General features: G+C 40.2%; 1 protein-coding gene across 1 annotated transcript; it reads right to left on the bottom strand.

The window, feature by feature from the left end:
- Positions 1–1,760: 1,760 nt before the first annotated feature.
- Positions 1,761–22,547, bottom strand: LOC306972101 (sodium channel protein type 5 subunit alpha-like). Its single transcript, XM_079568579.1, has 25 exons — positions 22,468–22,547; positions 22,365–22,386; positions 21,669–21,797; positions 21,500–21,591; positions 21,184–21,426; positions 19,560–19,623; positions 16,357–16,498; positions 15,033–15,230; positions 14,648–14,830; positions 13,966–14,331; positions 12,933–13,059; positions 12,003–12,241; positions 11,238–11,411; positions 10,697–11,053; positions 8,728–9,129; positions 6,650–6,767; positions 6,427–6,581; positions 6,177–6,350; positions 4,927–5,049; positions 4,557–4,829; positions 4,237–4,290; positions 4,027–4,168; positions 3,837–3,937; positions 3,489–3,759; positions 1,761–3,153 (listed from the first exon to the last, which is right to left on the bottom strand). Coding segments are annotated over exons 1-25 (5,337 nt in total). The 5' UTR covers positions 22,469–22,547; the 3' UTR covers positions 1,761–1,966.
- Positions 22,548–23,191: the final 644 nt, after the last annotated feature.

The raw sequence follows: 23,191 nt of genomic DNA, 5'->3' as shown, positions 1-23,191 counted from the left end.
TGGACAGAACAGTGAAGACAAGTAATGTAGCATCTGGTTATCAGGACTTTGCCCTTTTGGCTGTTTCAGTGGCAGAAAGTAACTAAGCAAAAATGACAAGTATAATTAAAGAGTTCACATTTTAGGTATTTACTTTACTTAAGTAAAATGTGTGATGAAAACCTTTTACCTCTCTATGTCTTAGAGCCGCCTGTCCTGTCTCTTCACTTTCTATACCACATCTGCACTGGATTAAAAGAATTTTGAATTGTGGTTTCAACATTCTTCACTGTGACCTCAGTCGATGAAACATCACAACAATGACAGTCAATCTGTCCCGAATTTGAACCTGGATTAAAAACAACAGCACAATTCTACAATAAAAACAATACCATACATATAACCCTTTTAATAGTCTAAAAATGTGTGAAATATGTTAAATTCGTACTGATCATGTACATCTGAAAGTGGATTTACTTAAAGGCACAATACCTATTTTTGTTAACCTTTCAGAGTCAATATGTGACGAAAAGATTTTTTGCCACATATTTACTATTTGGGTTGATCATGCACAACATCAACAAATCATAATACATTATACGCATATTAGGCTGATTGTTTCACAAATGAGTACTTTCACATCATACTTTTATGGGGCAAAAATTGCTTCCCTACAGAAAGAAAAAAAAAGGTCAGGTATAGGTCCTTTAAGTAGACTTTGAATCTGATACTTTTACTTAAGTAAATGTCCTGTGTCTGTACTTTTACCATTATTTTCTGTACTTTTACCACCATTATTTGTAAAACTAAAATGTTATGAAATCAAACTGTTTGCGTATGCGTCAAGTGTGCGCATTATGAACAAATTTGTGCTTTAAAGGTTTACACTCTAACAAGGGCAACAGTGACGGAAACTGGACACATCTGTCCTGTTTTTATGCTCGGACTGAGAGAGAGATTTATTTAACTGCCTGCGGTCTGTAATGAGGTCACATCAGCTAACTGCCTCTGCGTGCACAACAATGACACTTATCTATATGAAGGTTACTTTAAGTCTTTAATCTCCTTTCTTTTACACAGAATTTCACACGTGGATTTATTTTTCATTTTAAAATGTCATCTGTATTTTGTAAGATTGTAAAAGGAAAACCAACAACATTCAACTCTCTCTCATTCAACCGATAAAAATAATTGGTTACTAAAAATGTTTGTAAAAAAAACTGAATAAAGACACAAAATAACCTTCAGACATTATGAACTCACAAAAACAAATATGGAAACACTTTTATTGCTATTAAATATGCATCAGATAACTGACCTAACTGTGTTAACATACATTCAGGCTTTAAATGCAGGTTGTTGACTATAAATCAACTATGTTCATGGCATTTTCTGAGAACAGGTGAGTGATATACTGTCTATAAAATATGTTACAAAAAGATGTATAAATGAGTTACATAGCATCCCTAAACAGTAGTTACAAAAAGAGACTCTGAGTGTTATCTGTGCACATCTGATTTTCTAAATCACCAGAAAGATTGAGAGTGTGAGGACAACAATCAAAATCAGGCACATAGTTTATTTAGTGTACTGTGGTAATAAATTAGATTCACTACAGGATGTATTTTGTTATACTTTGAAACAGTCCTGTCTGCACATTTTAGTAGCTGTTAAATCATACGCAAGTAATTACATAATAGTTTAACATTTCCCAATTCATATAGCACACATTTCTTTACATTTAAATTATTTTTCTTGATGCTACCTATAAAAAAAATAATTATGTTTTTTAAATTTTATTTTTGGGCGCTGTAAGTGCATTTCACAAAAGCATATTTTTGAAGGTCATGGCTTAGACATTGACTGCATTTCTTTCTCTAGCTTCCAGGACAAAACTCCAGTCTGCCACTGATATTCTAAAAATCCCATTTCTTCTATAAAGTAGAAAAACTAAATAATGCTGTATGTCCATTTACAGAGCAGAATTTCAAAGAAAAGTTTCCTCATAGTTGCCTTGAAGCTCTGTCGGAGAGTCTGACCTGGTCACACTGTTGTAGGACGGGGGAGAGGACATTGTCATTTCCTCTGTTTGTATATCCTCTAATAGGACGGGCCCAAAGTGATGGATCATGGAAGCTATAAGCCCCTCTGTTTCCGGAGCGTTCTCCAGATCCAACATAGTCTCGTAGTTGATCTGTCTGTAGAGGAAGGACGCCTGCTTCATCTGCCGCTGCACCAGATGTCTCCTGTAGCATCTCTGTATGACAATAGCAGACACTTCCTCCATTTTGCGGCGCAGCGTTGAAGTGATAGGTTCATGGGAAATTTTGGAGGGATTAGTTGCCATGAATTTCTCCTCCATCTGCTGTTTAAGAGCATCCATTTCCCCTGACTCCCCCAGGACGCGTTTTGTGAAGGCAAATAAGATGTCCAGGCAGTGGATGCGGTCACCACTGACCATGGGGAGGTCCATGGCAATCAGTTTGACCTTGTTGGGCTTAGCAATGCGCAGTGGCTCTGACAAACTGTCTGCGAAGCGTGACAACATGGAAAACTCAATGAACTGTGATGCTTCTGAATCAAACTTCTCCCAAACCTCATAAAACATCTCAAAGTCATCCTCACTCAGTGGCTCCGTGCTCTCCTCGGTTGCAACACTGAAGTTCTCCAGAATGATGGCTATATACATATTGACCACAATGAGAAAAGAAATGATGATATAGCTGACAAAGAAAGCAATGCCTACTGAAGGGCTACCACAGTTCCCCCGTGTGTTGGTGCCAGTGTTAATAAAGCTCGAATCGCACTCGTCCGGTAAGTTGGCCAATATGGGGCTGAGCAGGTTGTCCCAGCCCGCGGAGGTACTGATCTGGAAAAGGCAGATCATACTATTCCCAAAGGTCTCAAAGTTGAACATGTCATCAATCCCGTCCTGTTTTTTCACATAGGCAAAGTTCGCCATGCCGAAAATAGAATAAATGAACATGACAAGGAAAAGCAGGAGGCCAATGTTGAAGAGTGCTGGCATGGACATCATTAAGGCAAACAGTAAAGTCCTTATTCCTTTGGCTGCACGTATGAGACGAAGAACACGACCAATCCGGGCCAGTCTGATGACTCGAAACAGTGTTGGGGACACAAAGTACTTCTCAATAATGTCTGCTAGAACGATACCTGAAATGAGAGACAAGGGAAGGTTGTTAATTAAATGTAATTTCCAAATTTCCTTTTACTATATATGTATAACTGTAAATTAACAAGATGACTAAAGCACTGCATCCGGTTTTCTTTTGTTCATTCCTAACTTTCCTTACACATTTCTGAAATCCAAATTCTTAACAGTGGCACAACAAGACAACAACAAGAAGCCAGTTCACAATCAGCATAAACACTCTACAACTGGATGCACGGCGGTCACGTACCCGCTTTTACAATATACTGAAGAACAAATGTCATTCCACAAGCGAGAAAATAAGATATAGGGCCTTTAAAACAACACGTGCACTTACCGACAATAGAAAGAATAATGACCACAAAGTCGAAGATGTTCCAGGGCACAGTGAAAAAGTAACAGCGGAGAGCGAAGATCTTGAGGAGGCATTCAGAGGTGAAGATGACAATGAACACCAGGTTGATTTTGTTGAGGATGCGCTCGGTGCGATGTGACTGCTCATCCGTCTCCACCATCATTGTCACCATGTTCACGATGATAAGCATCATGATCATTATGTCGAAGGCTTGTTTGGACACGAGGTCAAAGAAAAAGCCCTGGACAATGTTCTGGGATATGAAAATAACATCTGTGTTATTGCATGTGCTCCTGTTAAGAAGGATTACATTAACTGAATGTAATTTACCGCAGGTCTTGGTATTGGTTTTTGTGGCTTCTTGGATCCTAGTTTCTTCATTGCATTGTAATACTTTTTCTGCTCTTCAGTCATAAAGATGTCCTGCCCACCTAAGTATAACCATAATTAAATCATTATTTTAAACAAATCACGCAGATGTACTTTCTAACAACGCTTTGTAAAGCAGGTGCAAAGACACTTATCTTTCGTTTCTGTTGGTTGAAGTTGTCAATAATGACACCAATGAAGAGATTGAGGGTGAAGAAGGAGCCAAATACTATGAAGATCACAAAGTACAAGTACATGTAGAGGTTGATTTCTCTGACTGGCTGCTCCTCCACCTGGAACACATGGTCTAGTGAGTTCATCAGATACGAAATTACAGACACTGAGAACAAAAAATACTTACTCCTCTTGAATCAACAGCTGCGTACATTATTTCCATCCATCCTTTGAAAGTGGCCTAAAGTTAAACATAAATATAAACAGGAAGCGTTATTTCTTTTTATGACGAAGCGAAGAGTTAAACCAGTAGCAAGAGTGAGCTTCTTTAAATAGTACAAGAATATGATGAGCACTTTCTAGATGCTAAGTGCATTTAATCTATAGTGCGGTGTTTGTCTTAATGTTCGAGATAGGAATGGATTAAGTAGTGGAAAAACACTTGTTGCACTTGAAGTTGTGCAAGGGAACTGGCAGCGCAGTCAGTTGTATCACAAAATAGCTCACCACTTGTAGAAGGGAAAGATAGCCGAGTCCAACATTATCGAAGTTGACTTTAACTTTAGTCCAGTAAAACTGTGTGTCGTTCATAGAGATGCATTGTGACTTGTTGTTAACCAAAGCAACGTTATGGATGAAGCCAGTTCTGTTCACACATTTGCCGAATTTCCCTGCGAACAGGTTGACTCCCATGATGCTGAATATGAGCCAGAAGATGAGACACACCAGCAGCACGTTCATGATGGAGGGGATCGCACCAATGAGAGCATTCACCACCACCTGAATATAGAGAACATGAATAAGCATCAATACCTAATACGATACCACAGAATACAAACCACACAGTGTAGTATAAAGCATAAACAATGGCACTTACCCTCATTCCCTCAAATCTGGAGAGGGCCCTCAAAGGTCTCAAAGCTCGCAGTGTCCGAAGAGACTTGATGGCAGCAAAGTCTGAATATCCCAGAGAATTAGCAGCCAGGCTAATAAGGGACACCTGGAAGACACATAAATGTACACAATAAGATATAATGGCAATCTTATTCCATGCACGTGTGTCTACAACTTTAATATGCACTATCAGCCAACCAAAACCATCTGAAAAACACATCCTTGTTTTCATATTTGCGTTTGGTGTTTATATTAAGTTTCTGTTTTTTGTTTTTTAGATTCCCACTCTATTCTACATTAATGGGAGACAAAATGGTTTTCAGCTGCTGAATGATCCTTGGTGGTTTCTGAAAGAAATGATATGAAAATATTCATAGAAACAGGATTATGTCAGGAGTGATGATGAGTACAGACCAGTATGCACTTATGCATCTACATAAACACATACTCCGCTATATATACATACAGTATATGTATATATATCAAATAGAGTGAGTTTTATAAAGAATCAGAAATAAATTTAGCCAAATTCCAATTTATGTTGATTCAACGCTTTTGTACAATTTGGAACAGTCAACGTCCAGCATTTCTTTATAAAAGTCAATTTAAAAATGTATTTGACCAATAGATATATATCTATAGAAGATACTCAATTTACACTCACACAGACCCTTGTTAAGGTCATATCTTTGCAAAAAGAACCCAGCGTCAAGTGTCACTTTCTTTTCAAAATCCGAAAAAGTCAACAAAGTAACAAAGTCACAGCAGGTCATTGTTTCCACATTATCTTCTGTAGATAAACTTCAGCAGTGCAGAGTGTTTCTGATATAAAAGCCAAAGTCATGTAGTGGAAAGGTAATTTTAAAATAGCATCACTTGATAAATACTGGCTACAAGAGAATGGCTTTTAATATCACATAGAAAGTACTTACGAGTGAAGAGACATAAGGCATTGGTGGGTCTATACTCACCTGTGACCTGCTAACTATAACTTACCCTAACAATAGAGCGGTCTGTGGCAATCTGCAAATGCAGGTGAAACCACAGGAGTAGTCAGACTCGGCTGCACCCCTCAGCCACTCAACACCCCCCACACGAGCATACCCATCGTCTTACTGAACCACACAGAGCCGTAAGGCTGAAACGCAGCCTTTTTAGGCTGTCTGTGATTCAACAGAAAACGTGAGACACATACAATGCTCCAGTTAAACGCCAGATGTGATTTAAACTTACATCCACAATGAGAAAGTCAAGCCAGCACCAGTAGTTGGTGAAATATTTCTTAAATCCATACGCAATCCACTTGAGGAACATCTCCAGCACAAAAATGTAGGAAAAAATCTTGTCTGCGTACTCCAGCATCACCTTTATGACCTTCCTCTGTTCAATGTAGATGTCTTCAAACGCCTGTGTGGGAAAACACTGATGTTATCATTGTCACAAAATGCAAAAACAAATCTAAATCTATAAATCCAAATCCCACCAAGGCACCGCTGCTCAACAGGATCATGAAAATGATAAATGTCTCAAACCAACTGTGCTCCACAATCTGGTAACAGGTTTTCCTCAGCCGCCACCAGACCTTCCCAAGGCCTTGACTGATGTCGATACGACAGCACTGACAATGACGGACACACACTGCAAAAGCATTATATTATATTACATTATAGAGTCATGTTTTATGCTCAATTTCACATTTTACAAACCTTCCGGGAGGCACTGTTCTGGGTCCATGCTGTCCTCGCCCAGCTCTGAAAGATTGTCCTGCTCCTCTCCAGGTTTCCGCAGATCCACAGTGCTGCCTTCAGACATGCTGACCTTCTCCTAAAGAAAGAAAAGTAATATTACAACTCAAAAATATTCTTATCTTCTTGGGGTGCAGCGCAGCAGTTAGCACTCTTGCTTCACAGCTAGAAGGTCCAGGGTTCGATTCCCACCTCGACGGGGCCTTTATGTGTGGAGTTTGCATGTTCTCCCTGTGTCTGTGTAGGTTTCCTCCAGGTACTCCGGTTTCCCCTTCCACTAAAACATGTAGAATAGGCCAAGATGAATGATGTGTGTGAGTGAATGCATGGTGGTGGTCAGGTTGCCGCAGATGTGTGCAGTTGCGACAGCACTTCTGTCAGTCTCCCCCAGGGGAAACTGAAGCTACAAATGTAGTTTACCGCCACCGAGTATGGAGTGAATGTACAATTGTCTCATGTAAAGCGCTTTGTGACTATGTCTGTGAAAGGCGATATATAAATAAAGATCTTCTTTCTATCAAACGCTAACCCCACATACAATGTAATGTTCAATGTTGAGCAGTGAAAAACACAGCCATCCACCACCAAACCATCTTAATACAACTCTGATGAGATTATGTACCAGGTAATCGCAGCATATTTAGTGAAGTTCAAAGGACAGGGTTGCGGCCCCAATCCTATAAAGTTGTGTGTGCCGTGGTCTAATCCAATATCAAGAGCGTTCATAAATCTCCAGAAGATGGGATTACCACCTGTCTCAGCAAACATTCTCTACACTGCATTGAACTAAATCAAGTTACTTGTTACTGTTTTGAGGTTTGTCTTTAAAATGTTACATTTTCAACCCTTAATTTAATGTGAACAAACAAGCATGTCACCAGACTTGTAATACTGGTGATGCAGCAGGCTAAAATGACCCGTGTGTACCAGACTGCTCTCCTCACTTTGTGCCACTTTAATCTCTGAGCCGGGCCACGCTCCACATCTGGACTACAGCTGTGTTCCACCAGAGACAGAGACAAACCCCAACCTGCACTTTGACTGTCAGTACACAGCCAGGTCAAGGCAAAAGTGTTATACAGACTACATTCAAACACACAGATAAAAGTAATTTAGAATGGTCAGAAATCAGCTCTATTTCATTGAGATTTCAAAGAACTTGTGCTCATTTTTATGTTGCTAATGATTTACTGTCACTGGTAAACAATCTCATTGTTATCCCCAAACTCCAGCCATTAGATAAGATACCATTGCTGACTTTCATTAGCTCTGGAAGGGTGGAATCAAATCAAAGTTTTGTTTTTTACCAATATGCCAAAGACTATGGTCCAAACCACAGAAAGGAGAAAAAAGATCATCCTGCGCTTACATGTTTTTGGTGTCATGTAAATGGGCGGATGAGCCAATGGCACAGATTAGCAGGCTCACTCCTGTCAGTCAACTTCAGGGCAGCTGTCGCATATGCGCGAATGCCGCCGCCAATGAATAATATATGAAATTGTAAAGTGACTTTATAAGACAGTCCGGTTCACTATCTAATATATAAAAACGTATCAAAACTATACATTTTGCTTTATTACTTTACTTTATTAAATAAGCAATCAGAAAAACAATGTTTCCATTTGCTCTAATATGTAAAAGAAAAGGTGTGATAATAACATTCATATGGGGAGCAAAAAACATAGTTTGGCGGAAATATACAAAATTTGGCAGAAAATTCCATTTGGTCGCTCCAATCAAAAAAGTCAATGAAACCCTTGTCATAAGTTTCATGGAGTTACAGTAGCGATGACCAGAACTCCCCATTTACTCTAATAGAAAAATGGTATAATTGCACAATTTTACCAAATAACAAGGGCAAATGGAAACATTGTTTTTCTCATTGCTTATACCATCGAACCACGAAAACATAGTGAACCGGACTTTAATGCCTTTTTAGTATTATTAAGTCAAGAAGTAAATCTATAAGCAACAAATTACAAGTTCTTGGTTGACTGATTGGAAGACCATTTGTTACTAAAGTAAAAACTAGCACTGACCGGTTGGTTCTCTTCATCCTCTGAAGAGTCGGTGATGTCCTCCTCCTCCAGCTCCCCGTCAGACTCTCCTGGAGCAATGGGCACCACAATGGTCAGGTTTGGGTTGGTCATGTAGCTGTCCTCCTCTGGGATGATGTACTTCTCTTCTAAATGACCCAAAACTCCCCCGTTACAATCCAAGTGATTTCCAACCAGCTTGTTCCCATGGCAGACTTCCTTTTGTTTAGTGCCCTTTAGTCTTCGGTTACACAAGTTCAGCAGACTCCTGAAGAGCCAGGAGGCGCCGCTGTGGATGCGGGCGATGGCCAGTTGGATATTGTTCAAATCTCCGTCCTCGTCTGGAGCGGAGAGGTTGTCTGAGCTGAACGAGCTGAGCAGCAAGGCCAGGAAAAGGTTCAGCACCTGTTCACACATACAGGGGCTTTTTTGTTGTTGCTTTAATTTTTACAATATTGCATTTTTGTTATGATACAGAAAGGTACATCTCTGTAGTGTAAGAATGAGTAGATTTCTTTTAAAATGTAATAAAAATATAAGTCAAAACATAATAGCATATTGAATATACAAAGAGGTATGACTATTAGCTCACTGTAGAAAGAAAAAACTTAAGGTTAGTAGTTTCTTTAATACTGGAGGCATTGTAAAAGTAGTGTATCGACTAGATTAGAAACTCAGCTAAACTGCACATTAAGTTCATGAAGTAGTTGTAAAGGGATTTGCTTTTTTGCAGAGAAGCACAACTTTTGTTCAGATAATGCTTGATTAACTTTTGGTTTACTTAGGACGAGTAAAGAGAATTACAATTACAATTACGCTTGAAGCAGGATCATATAGAAAATGGGCAGACGAACTGTGTGTGTCAGTGATCTTCGGATTAAATGACACGACATGATAAGACTCCACATGTTTATAAATCCATATTGTGTCGCCCTGATGGCATTGTGCACAGATATCCGTCACATATGGCTTCATGGGCGTTCAGATGTGATTGTGCCATAGGCTTAAGGCCGCAGTGGAAGCACATGTGTCTGTGTGCACAGTCAGAGACGGGGAGGACGAGCAGATGATTAATGCCGAATGCCCTTTGACCTTATCCCCCTAAGCATTATGGATAATCCTTATCTTAACGGCTTTTACACAATTCATATGTAATTTTACATGTATATATGGCGCTCTGTCTTGTCTAACAGGACAATAAGATCAAGGCAGGTGTCACTCCAGAACCAGCTCTCTGACCTTTGACACTACAGCTAATGATCAACGGCAATTTGTACATTTATGATGTAAAAAAAAATCACACATTGACCCCAATTTTCAATAGTTAAAACAATAGCAGTACAGTGTAGTATTACCGAAGTACATCATTAGACTGTATTCAGCTAATTAAGTTTTGATTGATACTAGCCAAATATTCATACAGAAATGTATTTTTCCTGATGTTGCTGCAAAATTTGCTCACAAACGAGCAACTGGACGACAAAGCTCAGAACTCAAATGTATTATCTACTGTCAACTCCACTACATTAGTTTTTCTTAGCAAGATTTACTGCAGTGGCCTTGGGTGATCCTTTGTTGTACTCAGGTCACAGTGTGATAAGGCTAAACTCATTAGATGTGGATAAAACAGTCGCGTCACAATGAGGATATAGTAAAGAGCTCTAAGCTTGTGCTGCCGTATTGTACATAATACAGATATGACTTGGGCAGCAGATGGTTCAAAGGTCCCAGACACGATCAGGTCAGGTCATGCTAACGACTGTGGTCGTTCCAGACATATGAAACAATGCCATGAGATCATAAAGTAGTTCTAAAGTCTAAAGTAGAGTCTCCTTTTGCTCAGTTTTTGCATGTTTGGTTGTACTTCAATTATGACTGACACAAAAAGCACTGGAATGTCATCAGCAAAACTAACCCGACATGTCTGATATGTTAAACACAAGAACGAATAAAAGTGTGGCAAATCACTTACCACCAGGTTTCCTATGACCATGACCAGCATGAACACCAGGATGCAGAGGGGCTGTCCTGCCACCTCCATACAGTCCCACATGGTCTCGATCCACTCGCCGCACAGCACTCTAAACACGATGAGAAACGAGTGGAAGAAGTCCTTCATGTGCCAGCGGGGCAGCTGGCAGTCGATGGAGATCTTACACACACAGTCCTGGTAGTTCTTCCCAAAAAGCTGCATCCCGACCACTGCGAAGATGAAGACGATGATGGCCAACACCAGAGTCAGGTTCCCCAGGGCGCCCACCGAGTTCCCAATGATCTTAATGAGCGTGTTCAAGGTTGGCCAGGACTTCGCCAGCTTGAAAACCCGTAACTGACAAACAGAAAGAGAAGTCAGCCATAATTAACTGTTTTTATTGCACAAGGATAGTGTCAATGAGGTAATTATCCAGAATAAAAAACACACAAGTACAGTTTGGTCAAATTACTCTCTTATTGATCCACGCAAATACATGTGGCAGCGTAGATAGAGCTGACTGAAGTGTTGCATCTCTTACCAATCTAAATGAGCGTAGCACAGACAGTCCGTCGACATTGGACAGGCCCAGCTCCATCAGACTGAGGCACACAATGATCCCATCAAAGATGTTCCACCCCTGTTGAAAATAGTAGTAAGGGTCCAGTGCAATGAGCTTCAGAACCATCTCCGCAGTAAAGATTGTAGTGAACACCTGGGAATAACAGAAAGAGATAGCGGTGACGGTTTATTCAGCAAAAACAGGATTAAAGCATAATTTACAGGCCTCTATATCTCAAACTACCAGCAGGGGGAGATGGCAAAATACAAATGAAAATAAGACCTTGCTAAAAATATTCCCCTCTTAACATGGATAATCACAAATAGCCTAAAGCAGAATCTCTGAAATGGATAAACACGCCCCTGTTTGACCTCATGGCAGAGTAAGTGCACATGATGTATTATCTGACCAGAGCCAATGGAGGCCCTATCCTACAGCCTGTATAGCTCCTTTTAAACATTCATTTAACGAACAACGAACCACTGATAAGTAACAGGAGCCTGCCCATATAAAGTGGGTTCAGAAAGTTTCAGAACAATTTGAAGCATTTATATTTTATGATGTAGTATTCAAAATTATACATATTTCTTTGGGGAAATAATCTAACTCTACTTAACCCTGCAATGATAATCAAAAAGACAAATGTAAAGGTTTTGGGAGAAAAAGAAAGAACGATGAACCCACTGCTCTCAATCATACTCTGTGGTTAATTCCATGATACAGAAAGGTGCAGCCTCTGCTTACCAGGTTTCCCACTGACAGCATGGTGCTGAACTCTTCGGTCATGGGGTAGTGCTCCAGGGCCATGAACAGAGTGTTAAGAACGATGCAAATGGTGATGCCCAGGTCCAAAAAAGGGTCCATCACCATCAGCTTCACCCCCTGCTTCATCTTCAGCCACCAAGGGCAGCACTCCCAGATCAGGTACTTTTTAGCAAAGATGTACCAGCGCGGGTGGCACTTCTGTCGAGACACCTCAAGTTCTGCAAACAAACAGGAATATCTACATTACGTTGTTTATATTCTTTATTTAACAATGTCTATGGCAAGTGCGAAATAAGAAAGATGAGCTAAAAGACAAAATATATGAGTTTTAAAACAGTTTGTGATTATTATTTACTAAGGATTAAAGGTATTTGGCTAATCCTGGTAGGGTTACATTTTATGTTGATTATAAATAAATGCATTTAAAACTAGCTTATTAGCTCTTTGCATGCTTTACAGTAAAGTGAAGATATTACTGCGCGGACGTCGAAGTGCTCCTAAAGTGTTATTACGCCTTACAATATTGTCCCCCTTTTTATCCACTTAGAAAATCGACATGTTTGATTTTGTGTAACTATACTTGGATCGCGTAACTTCTTGCGTAGCCGTATTTAAACTTCTTCTAACTTCACCCCCTTTTGGCCCCATAAAGGAGAGGAGGAGAGACTAAATGCTAACCACATCTTTTTGCGTGACACGTAAAGACCAGACAGGTACGCATCAACTCGTCTCAGCTCAGTTAAGAACATTATCTCAGTATGGAAAAACGGTGGTCTGTTCCTTTTAGGCTGTACATATTTCTATTTAATTAATTAGAATCATAATTCACCATCATGACGCTTTTCCATGCAAGGCCGTGACCTAACACGGGCATAAACTGTGCATTACTTTGAATCGTGCTTTACTGACCGTCCATGGCATCACTGAAGAAGCTGACGGAGCTGAGCCCTCTCTTCCTGGGCACAAGAGGCGGCTCTCCAATGGAGGGTGAGGGGTGCACTGTTCTGGCTACAGCGTCCTCTAGACCCCAGGGTTTCTGTAAAACAAAAACACCAGCCCAAAGATTAATATTGGGAATTGTATAAAATAATTTGTCTGTCATAGCGCAGGTGTTTAATCCAATTAATATCTGTAATTACTGGACACATCCACATATCATGCTTTTATCAGGTATATCTTGAACTCTTAAATTATAAAATATAAAACAGCAAGTTTCTCTTGGCTTGGTTTTCGGCTTGACATAAGCTTGCTGAGTCCCCATCAAAACAAACACCCCAGCTTTTCCGGCTACTGTCGGTCATCACTTGCTAGGAGAGTTGAGCTTTTTTTTTTTAAGGTAAGAAGAGCATTTCCTGAACATGTAAGGCCACAGGAGGAGCTGGTGGGAAATTGGGGAAGCAATTTATGAGAAGGTATCACGACACTTTGAATAGTTGCCAAGGAGGATTTAAAGATTACTCAAACAAGCGCGAATGTCTCAAAACCCAACTCCTCGTGTGCATTTGATGAGGGGACAGCACTTTAACATGGTAAAAGGGCCACAAAAAATTATTTGGCATAACATTCCTCTTTTAACAATTGTGAATGTGTACAATAGGGTAATCCTCCAGCCAGGTGATTCTGACCCTGGCTCCACATCTGGAGATGGGAACCCGGGCACCTGCCTACTGAGGTTGCCCACTGCTCCGACAGGTCGACCCAGTGGCATCGACGGAGGGTCAAATACAGAGAATGAATTTCCCTGCTGGTATGAATAAATATTACCTCATCATATCTTATCATACCTTACCTTACCTGTGCTATTCACAGATTTTGTTAAAAACTTATTTAACAAATTTACTTGTGTTCCTACACACTAACCTGTTCTCTATCTGGAAATTAGCACCATCAGATTATAGAACATGAACCGAAACATTTAAAGTCAAAACAAACTTTTACATACTGTATCTACAGTGTCTTCCTTGATCCTCTCCATGCTGAAGGTAGAGATGGACTTGGGGCTCTGCAGTCCGTTCTGGTCAAGCGTCAAGATGTTTGGGCGCCCGTTTATGTTGAGTGTCGGTGTAAAGACCTGGGATCCGTGACTCCTCACGCTGCTCGCTCTTCGTTTCCAGGGAGTGATGCTGGAGCCGGCCCGGCTCCTGAAGTCTCCGTGGACACTGTGCTCATCGTCTCCAAACTCAACTTCCGAATTGTTGCGCGCTCTGAACGCGCTGAAGATGCTGGCCTGGCTGCTCCGCCTGGTGCTGAGCGGGTGAGAGGAGAGTGTGGCCAGGAGCGGGTGAACAGGCAGAGGAGACAGAGGAGGCTGCAATAAAAAGACAGAAGATTATACACATTAACACATCGTGAAACATTCAAATCAGAGTCAGATACCATAATAGACTTGATTGGTTATAAAGATAAAAACAATGATGCTGTAAAGAATACAAGTACCATCTGAGAACCTACAGAATTAAAGGCAAATAAACAATTCATAATGGAAGAAAACATCTCTTAGAAAATTATCTAAACAACTAAACGACATTAGGCCAGGGGGTAATAATGTAATAAATCAATTGTTTAATAAAGTAACCAATTCATCAGTGAATGAAAATAAACAGAATTGCATTATTATTTTGTACCATGAGCTCGTCTGGATCGATGTCGTCTGCAGCTGTGTCCTCTCCTGCCTCCTCAGATAAAGTCCGGTGGGATCTTCTGCGGTGTGTGCTGTATCTGCGCAGGTTTCCCATTTTCATAGAAAACGGAGACAACTCTGGCGACAGCATGCCCTCTGGCTCCTGGGCCTGTCTTTTTGCTGCCAACTTTAAATAAAATCGTTGATTAATACAATTCATGAATTCTAGGCAAGACAAGGCATATTTATTATATATAATAAATATGCACGGTATATATGCACGGTATATTTATTTATACCGTGCATTTCTTGCATGAGGTAACTCAATGCGCCTCAATTCTAAAACATGAGAGAAGACCCACCGAATATTGGGAAAACACGGCACGTACTCTTTGCTCTCTGCGGAGGTGCTCCACTGCCAACTGAAACTCCCGCTCCTTCTGCCACGCCTCTGCTATGGTGGCCTGATTTTGCTCCTCATAAGCCATGGCCACGACTGCCAGGATCAGGTTGACGAGGTAGAAGGAGCCCATGAAGATGACCAGCACAAAAAAGATCATGTAGGTCTTCCCAGCTGAGCGCAGTGTCTAGGAGGGTAAGGAGCCAAATAAACAGTGAGCTGTTATCACAATGCAAAGTTAGATTACTATAGTTTTCATCCTGAATGAAGAATATAAGTTACTATACATGTGTTTCCAATGACATCACGCATAGTTCCGGCGGCCATTTTCAATACCGAAGTAGAATTATGCAGTACTACGACATGTAAGAATATCTCTACTCAGGATGAAAATGAAAGACAACTGATACACAGCGGCTTTTTTATGTACTCGTAATCATTGCTCAAGAAGATAACAGTGAAAACCCAGCAAATGTGGCACAGACGTAGCAGCTCTGTCTGTCGAGCTACAGCAGGATTTACTAAAGATCTGCTTCACTCCTCAGACTAAATTAACACATCATTTGTCTGTGATTTTTACAGTTTGTCAGGTCAACAGAGTCTCAGTCTGAGTCAGTGTTTAAGGTGATCAAGACGTTAGCATGCTACCGGTTAGCATGTAGCTTCATCCATTGACAGTTGATTCAACATGATAAACACATGCGTGGCTCACATCTATGAACACTGAGGAAATACTACAGTAACAGCTCAGCTCTGATGTCTGTCACATGTTGTAGCCAAGGCTAGATTTTGTTTGATTGGTTCATGGCACTGACTCACTGGTTTCTTCACATAAACGTGCGTCTCTGGGGCCGTGTTTTTACTGCCACCTTCTTGAGCAATGATTACGAGTACATAAAAATGTCACTGTCAATCAATCGTCTTTCATTTTCATCCTGAGTAGAGATATTGCTACATGTTGTAGTACTGCATAATTCGACTTCGGTGTTCAAAATGGCCGCCATAACAACAAAAGTCACATGACTGAAAAGCATGTATGTCCTATCATTCAGTATGATGATATACCCATTACATTGAGTACACTTGCTGTTGGAATCTAGTGTAATTTCAGCAGAGAATGCTCATGAAAGCCGAAAAACTCAAATCGTTCTCAATAGGTTCAGGGTTATGGGGCTCTAAAACTTTGCAGATCTACTGGCTAATGAAATCCGCTAACATACTAACCATATAACATAGATTCATAGAAATGTATTGCACATTTAAAAAAAAAAAGATTTACAAGAGCAAAGTTGTAATCTGAAGAAATGTAGCACCTGGTGGAACAATTTTTCCCAGTAGTCTTGAGTCATGAGTCTGAAAAGAGCCAGAAAGGCCCAGCCAAATGTATCAAAACTGGTGTAGCCATAGTTTGGATTTCTTCCAAGTTTTAGGCAGTCGTATCCATCCGGACACTTCCTATAAAACACAGAAAACAGGAAAGTGGCAGATGAAACAAGCTAATTGAGTAACCCTTACAGCAAGTACATCAATTTAATCTGAATTCAGTCTTGTGGTGTCTAAGGAAATGTATCTAAAGTTTACTTCACCCGGTATTAGCACAAAGTTAAGTCGGCTCAAGGGTCAACCACTTTCACACTAAACTGGTGTTTCCTGACTGCAGGCCAAAAACATCAAAAAGTCCAATAGGGTTACAGTCATCTGGGCAAATCTCATGATTTTGCTTCAAAATAACAAATCAATTTATTTGTTGCTGTCATATATTGTAGCAGCATTAGAAAGTGCATATTGAAGTCCAACAGACGAGAACAAGCTGGATTCGTGTCAATCTCAGCGCAGAATAATTTCGTAATGGCCAGAAAACATCTGGGGGAGAGAGCTTCCCTGTGAGAACAGCTGTACATGTCACCAACCGGCTGAGCGGAGCGGGCAGCGGAGAGGGGAGGGTCTGGCTAAAAGGGACCCTCTTCTAAGAACAAGAGTTAACTTTCTACAAAATCAGCAGCTTAAACTAGTGTTTATGTTACCAAACCTAAGTAACAGCGAGTCAAAACAAGACTTAAAAATAGTGTCAAGACAGAGCGAAATAGTGCTCAAGACAGAGCGAGTCAAAACAAGACTTAAAAATAGTGCTCAAGACAGAGCGAATCTAAACAAGACTTAAAAATAGTGCTCAAGACAGAGCGAATCTAAACAAGACTTAAAAATGCATATAACTGAAAGTATTTTATCTACACTCTTGCCTCTTACTGTAATTGATTAATTCTATGTTGATGTTTTTATTGATTGTATTTGTTTTCTTATATTTATGCAACTGTGAAGCACTTTGAATGGCCCGGTGTATGAATTGTGCTCTACAAATAAACTTGCCTTGCCTTGCCTAACAGAGAAAAGAGAGATAATTCTATATTGCAATGACACTGGGACTCATTTATGACTCTAATGTACAGTCTGTTTCCAGGGTGACAGTTCAACCTTTAGCTCTTCTTATGCTCCACCTTGTGCTCATGGAAATAAGATGCAAAAAAAAAAAAAAATCACCAAAAAGTAATTTTTGCTACGTTTTGCTACGGCATCTAGCAGATATTGTAGATTTTTTATGCATCCATCCCTGCCACTATGTGTTGGAAGCCTTCAACGACCTTTTATGTAGCAAATATCGCAGCTCAGAAACAATCATTTCCTGTATTTGTGCAGTCATCCGTCAATGGTGGGGTAGAGTTTCCATGACCACATAAGGCCAGGGCAAAAGTTGAAAGCGTCTATCCAATCTGCCGTAATCCTTGATGTACAGTGGCTTTAAGAAGAGAAGAGATAAGCATCTGCTTCACAGCTACAATATGCACAGTGTGAAAGTGCACATCTTTCAGCAAAAAGCTTCAAACCACTGAGGCTGAAAATGTGAGCTCTCATATATGTGGTTTGTCTGTGTTAGTGTTATAACATATCCAGAGCTTTAATTTGAAAATCTACTCAGGGATTACTTGTTGGAATACACTCAAAAGATTAGGCATCCTCTATGTTTTGTGTCCTCCATCCTGACCGGCTTAATATTTTGTTGATCTTGACAGTCAAACCTCAGAAAAGTTTATAAAATGTGTGACGATGTTTGATATAAAAATATGGAAGAGTCTTTATTTGTTATCTATAGAACAATATCGAAACTCCCAGGCTCAAATCAATCAGACCAATGGGAAATGGAGTTGATCATAGACAAAAGGTCAGATTTTTCCCTTAGTCTTTCATTTCTTTTCATTTTTTTATTTGTATATCTAGTTTTCTTGTTCAGCGGGGAGAGAGCCAGGGCAAAACTCTATTCATTGCTTTTGGTACCTTGTACTTGACACAAATGATAAATAAACTTCAACGTGATTTCAATCAATTTGGATCCTTGTCTACGTACAGTAACTAAATCAGATTTTACTTCCTGGGCTTAAGTTTCTGTGCAATGATGGAGAAGTTCTATTGAAGATTATGAACTAGTGGCTGGATTACTGCTCATTCTAAGTTGCAATACAGTGTTAAATGCTATATTATGACAGCAGCGCCTAAAGGAAGCCATTTGTTGAAGTGGTAGGATTTGGGCTCTCACAGATGGGTATTTAGTTCAGTACAACCCTTGAACTGGGTCTAGCATCATCCTGTTGCAAGCATTTGGATTTATAGGATTATTTGCTGCGTAGGCTGAGTAGCAATATTTGGATGGTGTCACATTGTCCCTTTGATTGGGAACAAAATCTGTGCTTCATATTATTGACAAATGTTCAGTTGTTTTAATTTTTTCGGTTTCTGTCAAATTTGATTCAACATGTTTCTGCTCCATCCTTCGCATTTAAAAAAAATCAGTACTATGCAGACATGAGCCGCTGCCCGAGCCGTATAGTAGGTCATGGTATAGGGCTTTTGTGATGATGAAATGACATAAAGACCCCCTGCCTCCAGCTGCTGACTCTGAGTAGTGTTCCTTTTGAGCCAGAGCGATTATCCACACCACATGTTGTCTTCTGCACACTCACGCTACGCCCCTCCCACCAATGCTGCCAACCCTCCATACATTACGTCAAGTCACTGATTGCCTCCTGAAGTATAAAAGGCTTCATTCATCTCTTGTCTGTGAGCAAAGCCTCAAGCACTGAATCAACCTGGCACGTCCAATTGCGCACATGGAATCAATGCATGGAAAGCCACGAGACTCTCAATGTTTGAATTGTTATGTAACAGAGTCCAGATGATTAAAGGGGCTAGATGCAAGTTGGCCATTTTATACTCACTACTGCCACCTCAGGCCATACGTGTAACTGCAGGTTCTATATTAAGCTCGTGCATGACAAGCCCGAAGCAACAATTTTTTGAGTGACAGTGCAGGATTTTAGAGGCAGTTGTGGTGAACAGGTCTGGGCTCATTCTACACATTAGGACATTGCTGGAACATGTAGGGGGAGGAAGAAACATCATTTTAACATTTTTAAACTTCGTATAGACCCTTTAAGCATCAGCCTCATGATGGGCTTCCACTTACCCCGCATCACTTCCATATCCGCAAATTAAGGCATCCTTTGCTCCTTCAATTTTGTAGAAATTTTCTGCAAAATTAAAAATAAGAGTTAACCTTTCTTTCCCCATCTTATGCAAAATCAAACAATAGGTAGAGTCAGTCCTGTCTCTTGTAGCAGATGATGAGGCTAGAGAAAACATGATTGTCCGATTCACAATGTCAAGGGTATCAACTTATATAGCGCTTTTCTACCTTCATTAGGTCCAAAGCGCTTTACAGCAAGGAACTTCTCACCCATTCACTCTCTCATTTATACACCAATGTACGCAGACACTGGAGGCAAGGTGGGTGAAGTGTCTTGCCCAAGGACAGAACGACAGTGGGCACCCGCGGCAGATTTTTTGTGGAGAGTATCAAAACTATACATTTTTGAAAACTTTATTAAATAAGCAATCAGAAACAAATCTGATATATATAAAAAAGGTGCTAATAACATTTATATGGGGAGTAAAAAAACTTACTTTGGCGGAAATGTACAAAATTTGGCAGAAAATTCCATTTGGTCGTTCCAATCAAAAAAGTCAATGAAACCCTTGTCATATGTTTCATGGAGTTACCGTAGCGATGACCAGAACTCCCCATTTACCAAATGACAGGGGCAAATGTCAATTGTTTTTCTCATTGCTTATACCATAAGGTCCAAAAAATATGTAGCTTTCATACTCTCCACAAGTGGTAATCTAAACATAGTGAACCCGACTATGAGCATGAATATGAAACCATCCTTCAATGCAAAATATCTCAAATTTTTAATGAACTAGTCTATTCAGCTAATATTTTCAATAGGATTCAGGTCAAGAACTCGATCTTGAGCAGAAAAACAGCCCCAAACTATTTTTGACGTTACAAACCCACTTCAAATGTGTATTCTTTTTGTCATTTCTATTGTGCTGTTACTGTATAAGTCTATCAATATTTAAATGCCCTTAGGGCACTATATACTGTAGAAGAAGAAGATCTTTATTTATAAGCGCTTTTCACAGACATAATCACAGAGTGCTTTACATGAGACCATACTCGGTGATGGTAAGCCACGCTAGTAGCTTCAGTTTCCCCTGGGGGAGATTGACAGAAGGTCTGTCGCGACTGCAAACGTCTGTGCCTGTATGGTGGTGTCCTTCTGGCCACCACCATACATACACTCACACACATCATTAATCCTGGCCTATTGTACATGTTTTTAGTGGTAGGGGAAACTGGAATGCCCGGAGGAAACCTACACAGACATGGGGAGAACATGCAAACTCCACACAGAAAGGCCCCATCCAGGTGGGAATCGAACCCTGGACCTTCTGGCTATGAAGCGAGAGCAGTAACCGCTGCGCTACCGTGTTGCCATCGAGGGGGGAATATACACCCACAGAAGAGCTTCTTTGCACTTATTTCTGGGTGAAAAGCGGCGAAACTTCCTCAAGTCAAGATATCTGTGCAAGCTCTCAGTCGTACAGGAGTTGTCCATACCTTCATTGAAGGTGGTCCTCAAGTCAAACAACTCAGTCCATTTGACAACTTTGAAAACCACAAGACTATGGAAAACTCCGAGAGAGCTCACACTATTTTTTTCTGGCAGTGTCAATCGCTAACTAACCTTCGCTGGCCATGAAGTCGTCAGTGGAGCTCCAGGTTTTGTTGTTGCACACAAAGGATGCGTTGGGGCTGAAGGAGGCGTTGACACAGTGTGCAAAGCTCCGGATGCACTTCTGACGCAGGAGGCCCATGAAGAGCTGCAGACCGATGAGGGCAAAGACACTGAGACAGAAAACAGTCAGGACCATGACGTCTGCGAGCTTCTTCACCGACTGGATCAGGGCGCCGACGATCGTCTTCAGACCTGGACCAATCAGAGGTTTAGTAACAGCGGCACCGCAGACGTCGGAAAATATTCAGTTAAAAAGATTTCTCACCGGGAATCACTGAGATGGTTTTAAGAGCTCGAAGGACTCGAAAAGTTCTTAAAGCTGAGACGTTTCCAAGATCAATAAATTCAGTCACATACCTGAGATTTAAAAACAATTAATCAAATTTGGCTCACATACATATATTTTTGTTTTTGTGTAAATGTTAGATACTCACGCCATGACGATGACGATGAAATCAAGCCAGTTCCAGGGGTCCCTCAGAAAAGTGAACGGCAATAAACAAAAGCCTCTTGCAAATATCTTCATTGCTGACTCAAATGTGTAAATACCAGTGAAGGTATACCTGTGGAGATCAGAAAAACATGTTGTTAACTACCAAGAAATACCAAAATATGCCATGCAGAAACAGAGTTCAATAGTCAGTGTAGCTGTTCATGCTTCGAAAATGGAATATGATAAAAAATAAAGTTGTGCAAAGAATGTACAAGATCATGTCTATGGAAGCAGATCAGAAGTGCACGAAGAATCTGAAAATATTTCTTAATTTCATTATATTGATAATGTAACAATGCGTCAGTCGGTTATTCATACACTCTGCACACTCAGTGAGGGTAACGTACTTGCAATGCTGCCAATCTGCGCCAACAACCCCTCTAAACATTAGCAATCCCTCTCCCACACACCACATTCAAACAGAGGCAAAGTGGGTGCACTATTCCTCGCTTTGTAAATATACAGCGTCAGTATCAGTTTTTCCTTGAGGCACTGACAAAGCAACAGAAATGTCTGGGATGCACTGATGATAAAACCTCACCCACAAGACTCCCATCATGCAATGACCTTTGAAAATATATTCATCTTATTGTTTCTTTGTGATGCACGTCGAATATTACATGCCTCATTTACTTACATGTGACCAGCTTCAGTCATCACTGACAAAACAACCACCAAACCGCTACATTAGACAGGTTTACAGAGTTCCTCAAGTGGATGTCGTGTTGTTCAGGACTTACTCCAGGTACTTGGTCCACGTGGGCGGGTCCGACATGGCCATGAAGAAACAGTTGGTCAGAATGGTGAACATTATGAACAGACTGAAGAATGTGGAAAGAGTTAAGGGAAACAACTGGACAACGATATAATCAACAATTATAATACTAAGTTCATATAACACAGCCTTATAAATATTTCAGAACCACGCCTTTATGCCGAGAAGGGAAAATACATAGATTAATATAGAAACATCTGTAAAGCTGATTCAAATGTACTCAACACAAAACAAAATTGAATCATTTTTAAATAAAGAAATGAAAGTTTTTGAAGTAAAATTCCAAATGTTACGACTAAAGACAATCAATAAGCACTTCCGTTTCTAATGATTAAGTTTATGCTAAAAAAAGAGATGATCCCCAGAGAAGTATAAATCATCTGGGAACTAACAGGCCGCTGCCACATGACGCAAAATCTCCTTGCTCTTATTTTATTTCAGAGATTAAAAATGGGATATGCCAGGATTTGGTTTGTGATTCCAGAAGGAGGGTACCATTACAAAGCAGGATTGAAAGATTGGACTATATAAAAGATACCACTGTAAATTGTATATTTTAAGTCATTGTTCACTCAACTTTCTGAAGTGACACTTACTGTAGATCAAAAGGATATGAATGGACTAAAACTTTAATGGCAACGGATCTCAAGCAGTGAAATGGGCTTAATAAATATATTGCAGATGTGGCA

This window comes from Gobius niger, assembly GCF_951799975.1.
Source record: "Gobius niger genome assembly, chromosome: 13".
NCBI classification, from domain to species: Eukaryota; Metazoa; Chordata; class Actinopteri; order Gobiiformes; family Gobiidae; genus Gobius; species Gobius niger.
Note: the sequence above shows the minus strand (reverse complement) of the source record. Positions and strands in the feature narration are given on the sequence as shown.

What these genes read in the sequence shown, in the direction of transcription:
- LOC306972101 (XM_079568579.1), bottom strand. An exon ending in GGGAAAAATTGTTCCACCAG is followed by an intron (nt 15,231 to 16,356) that starts GTGCTACATTTC and finishes TTACCCTCCTAG; the next exon opens with ACACTGCGCTCAGCTGGGAA. An exon ending in TTGACTTTCTCATTGTGGAT is followed by an intron (nt 5,050 to 6,176) that starts GTAAGTTTAAAT and finishes TGTGTCTTCCAG; the next exon opens with GTGTCCCTTATTAGCCTGGC.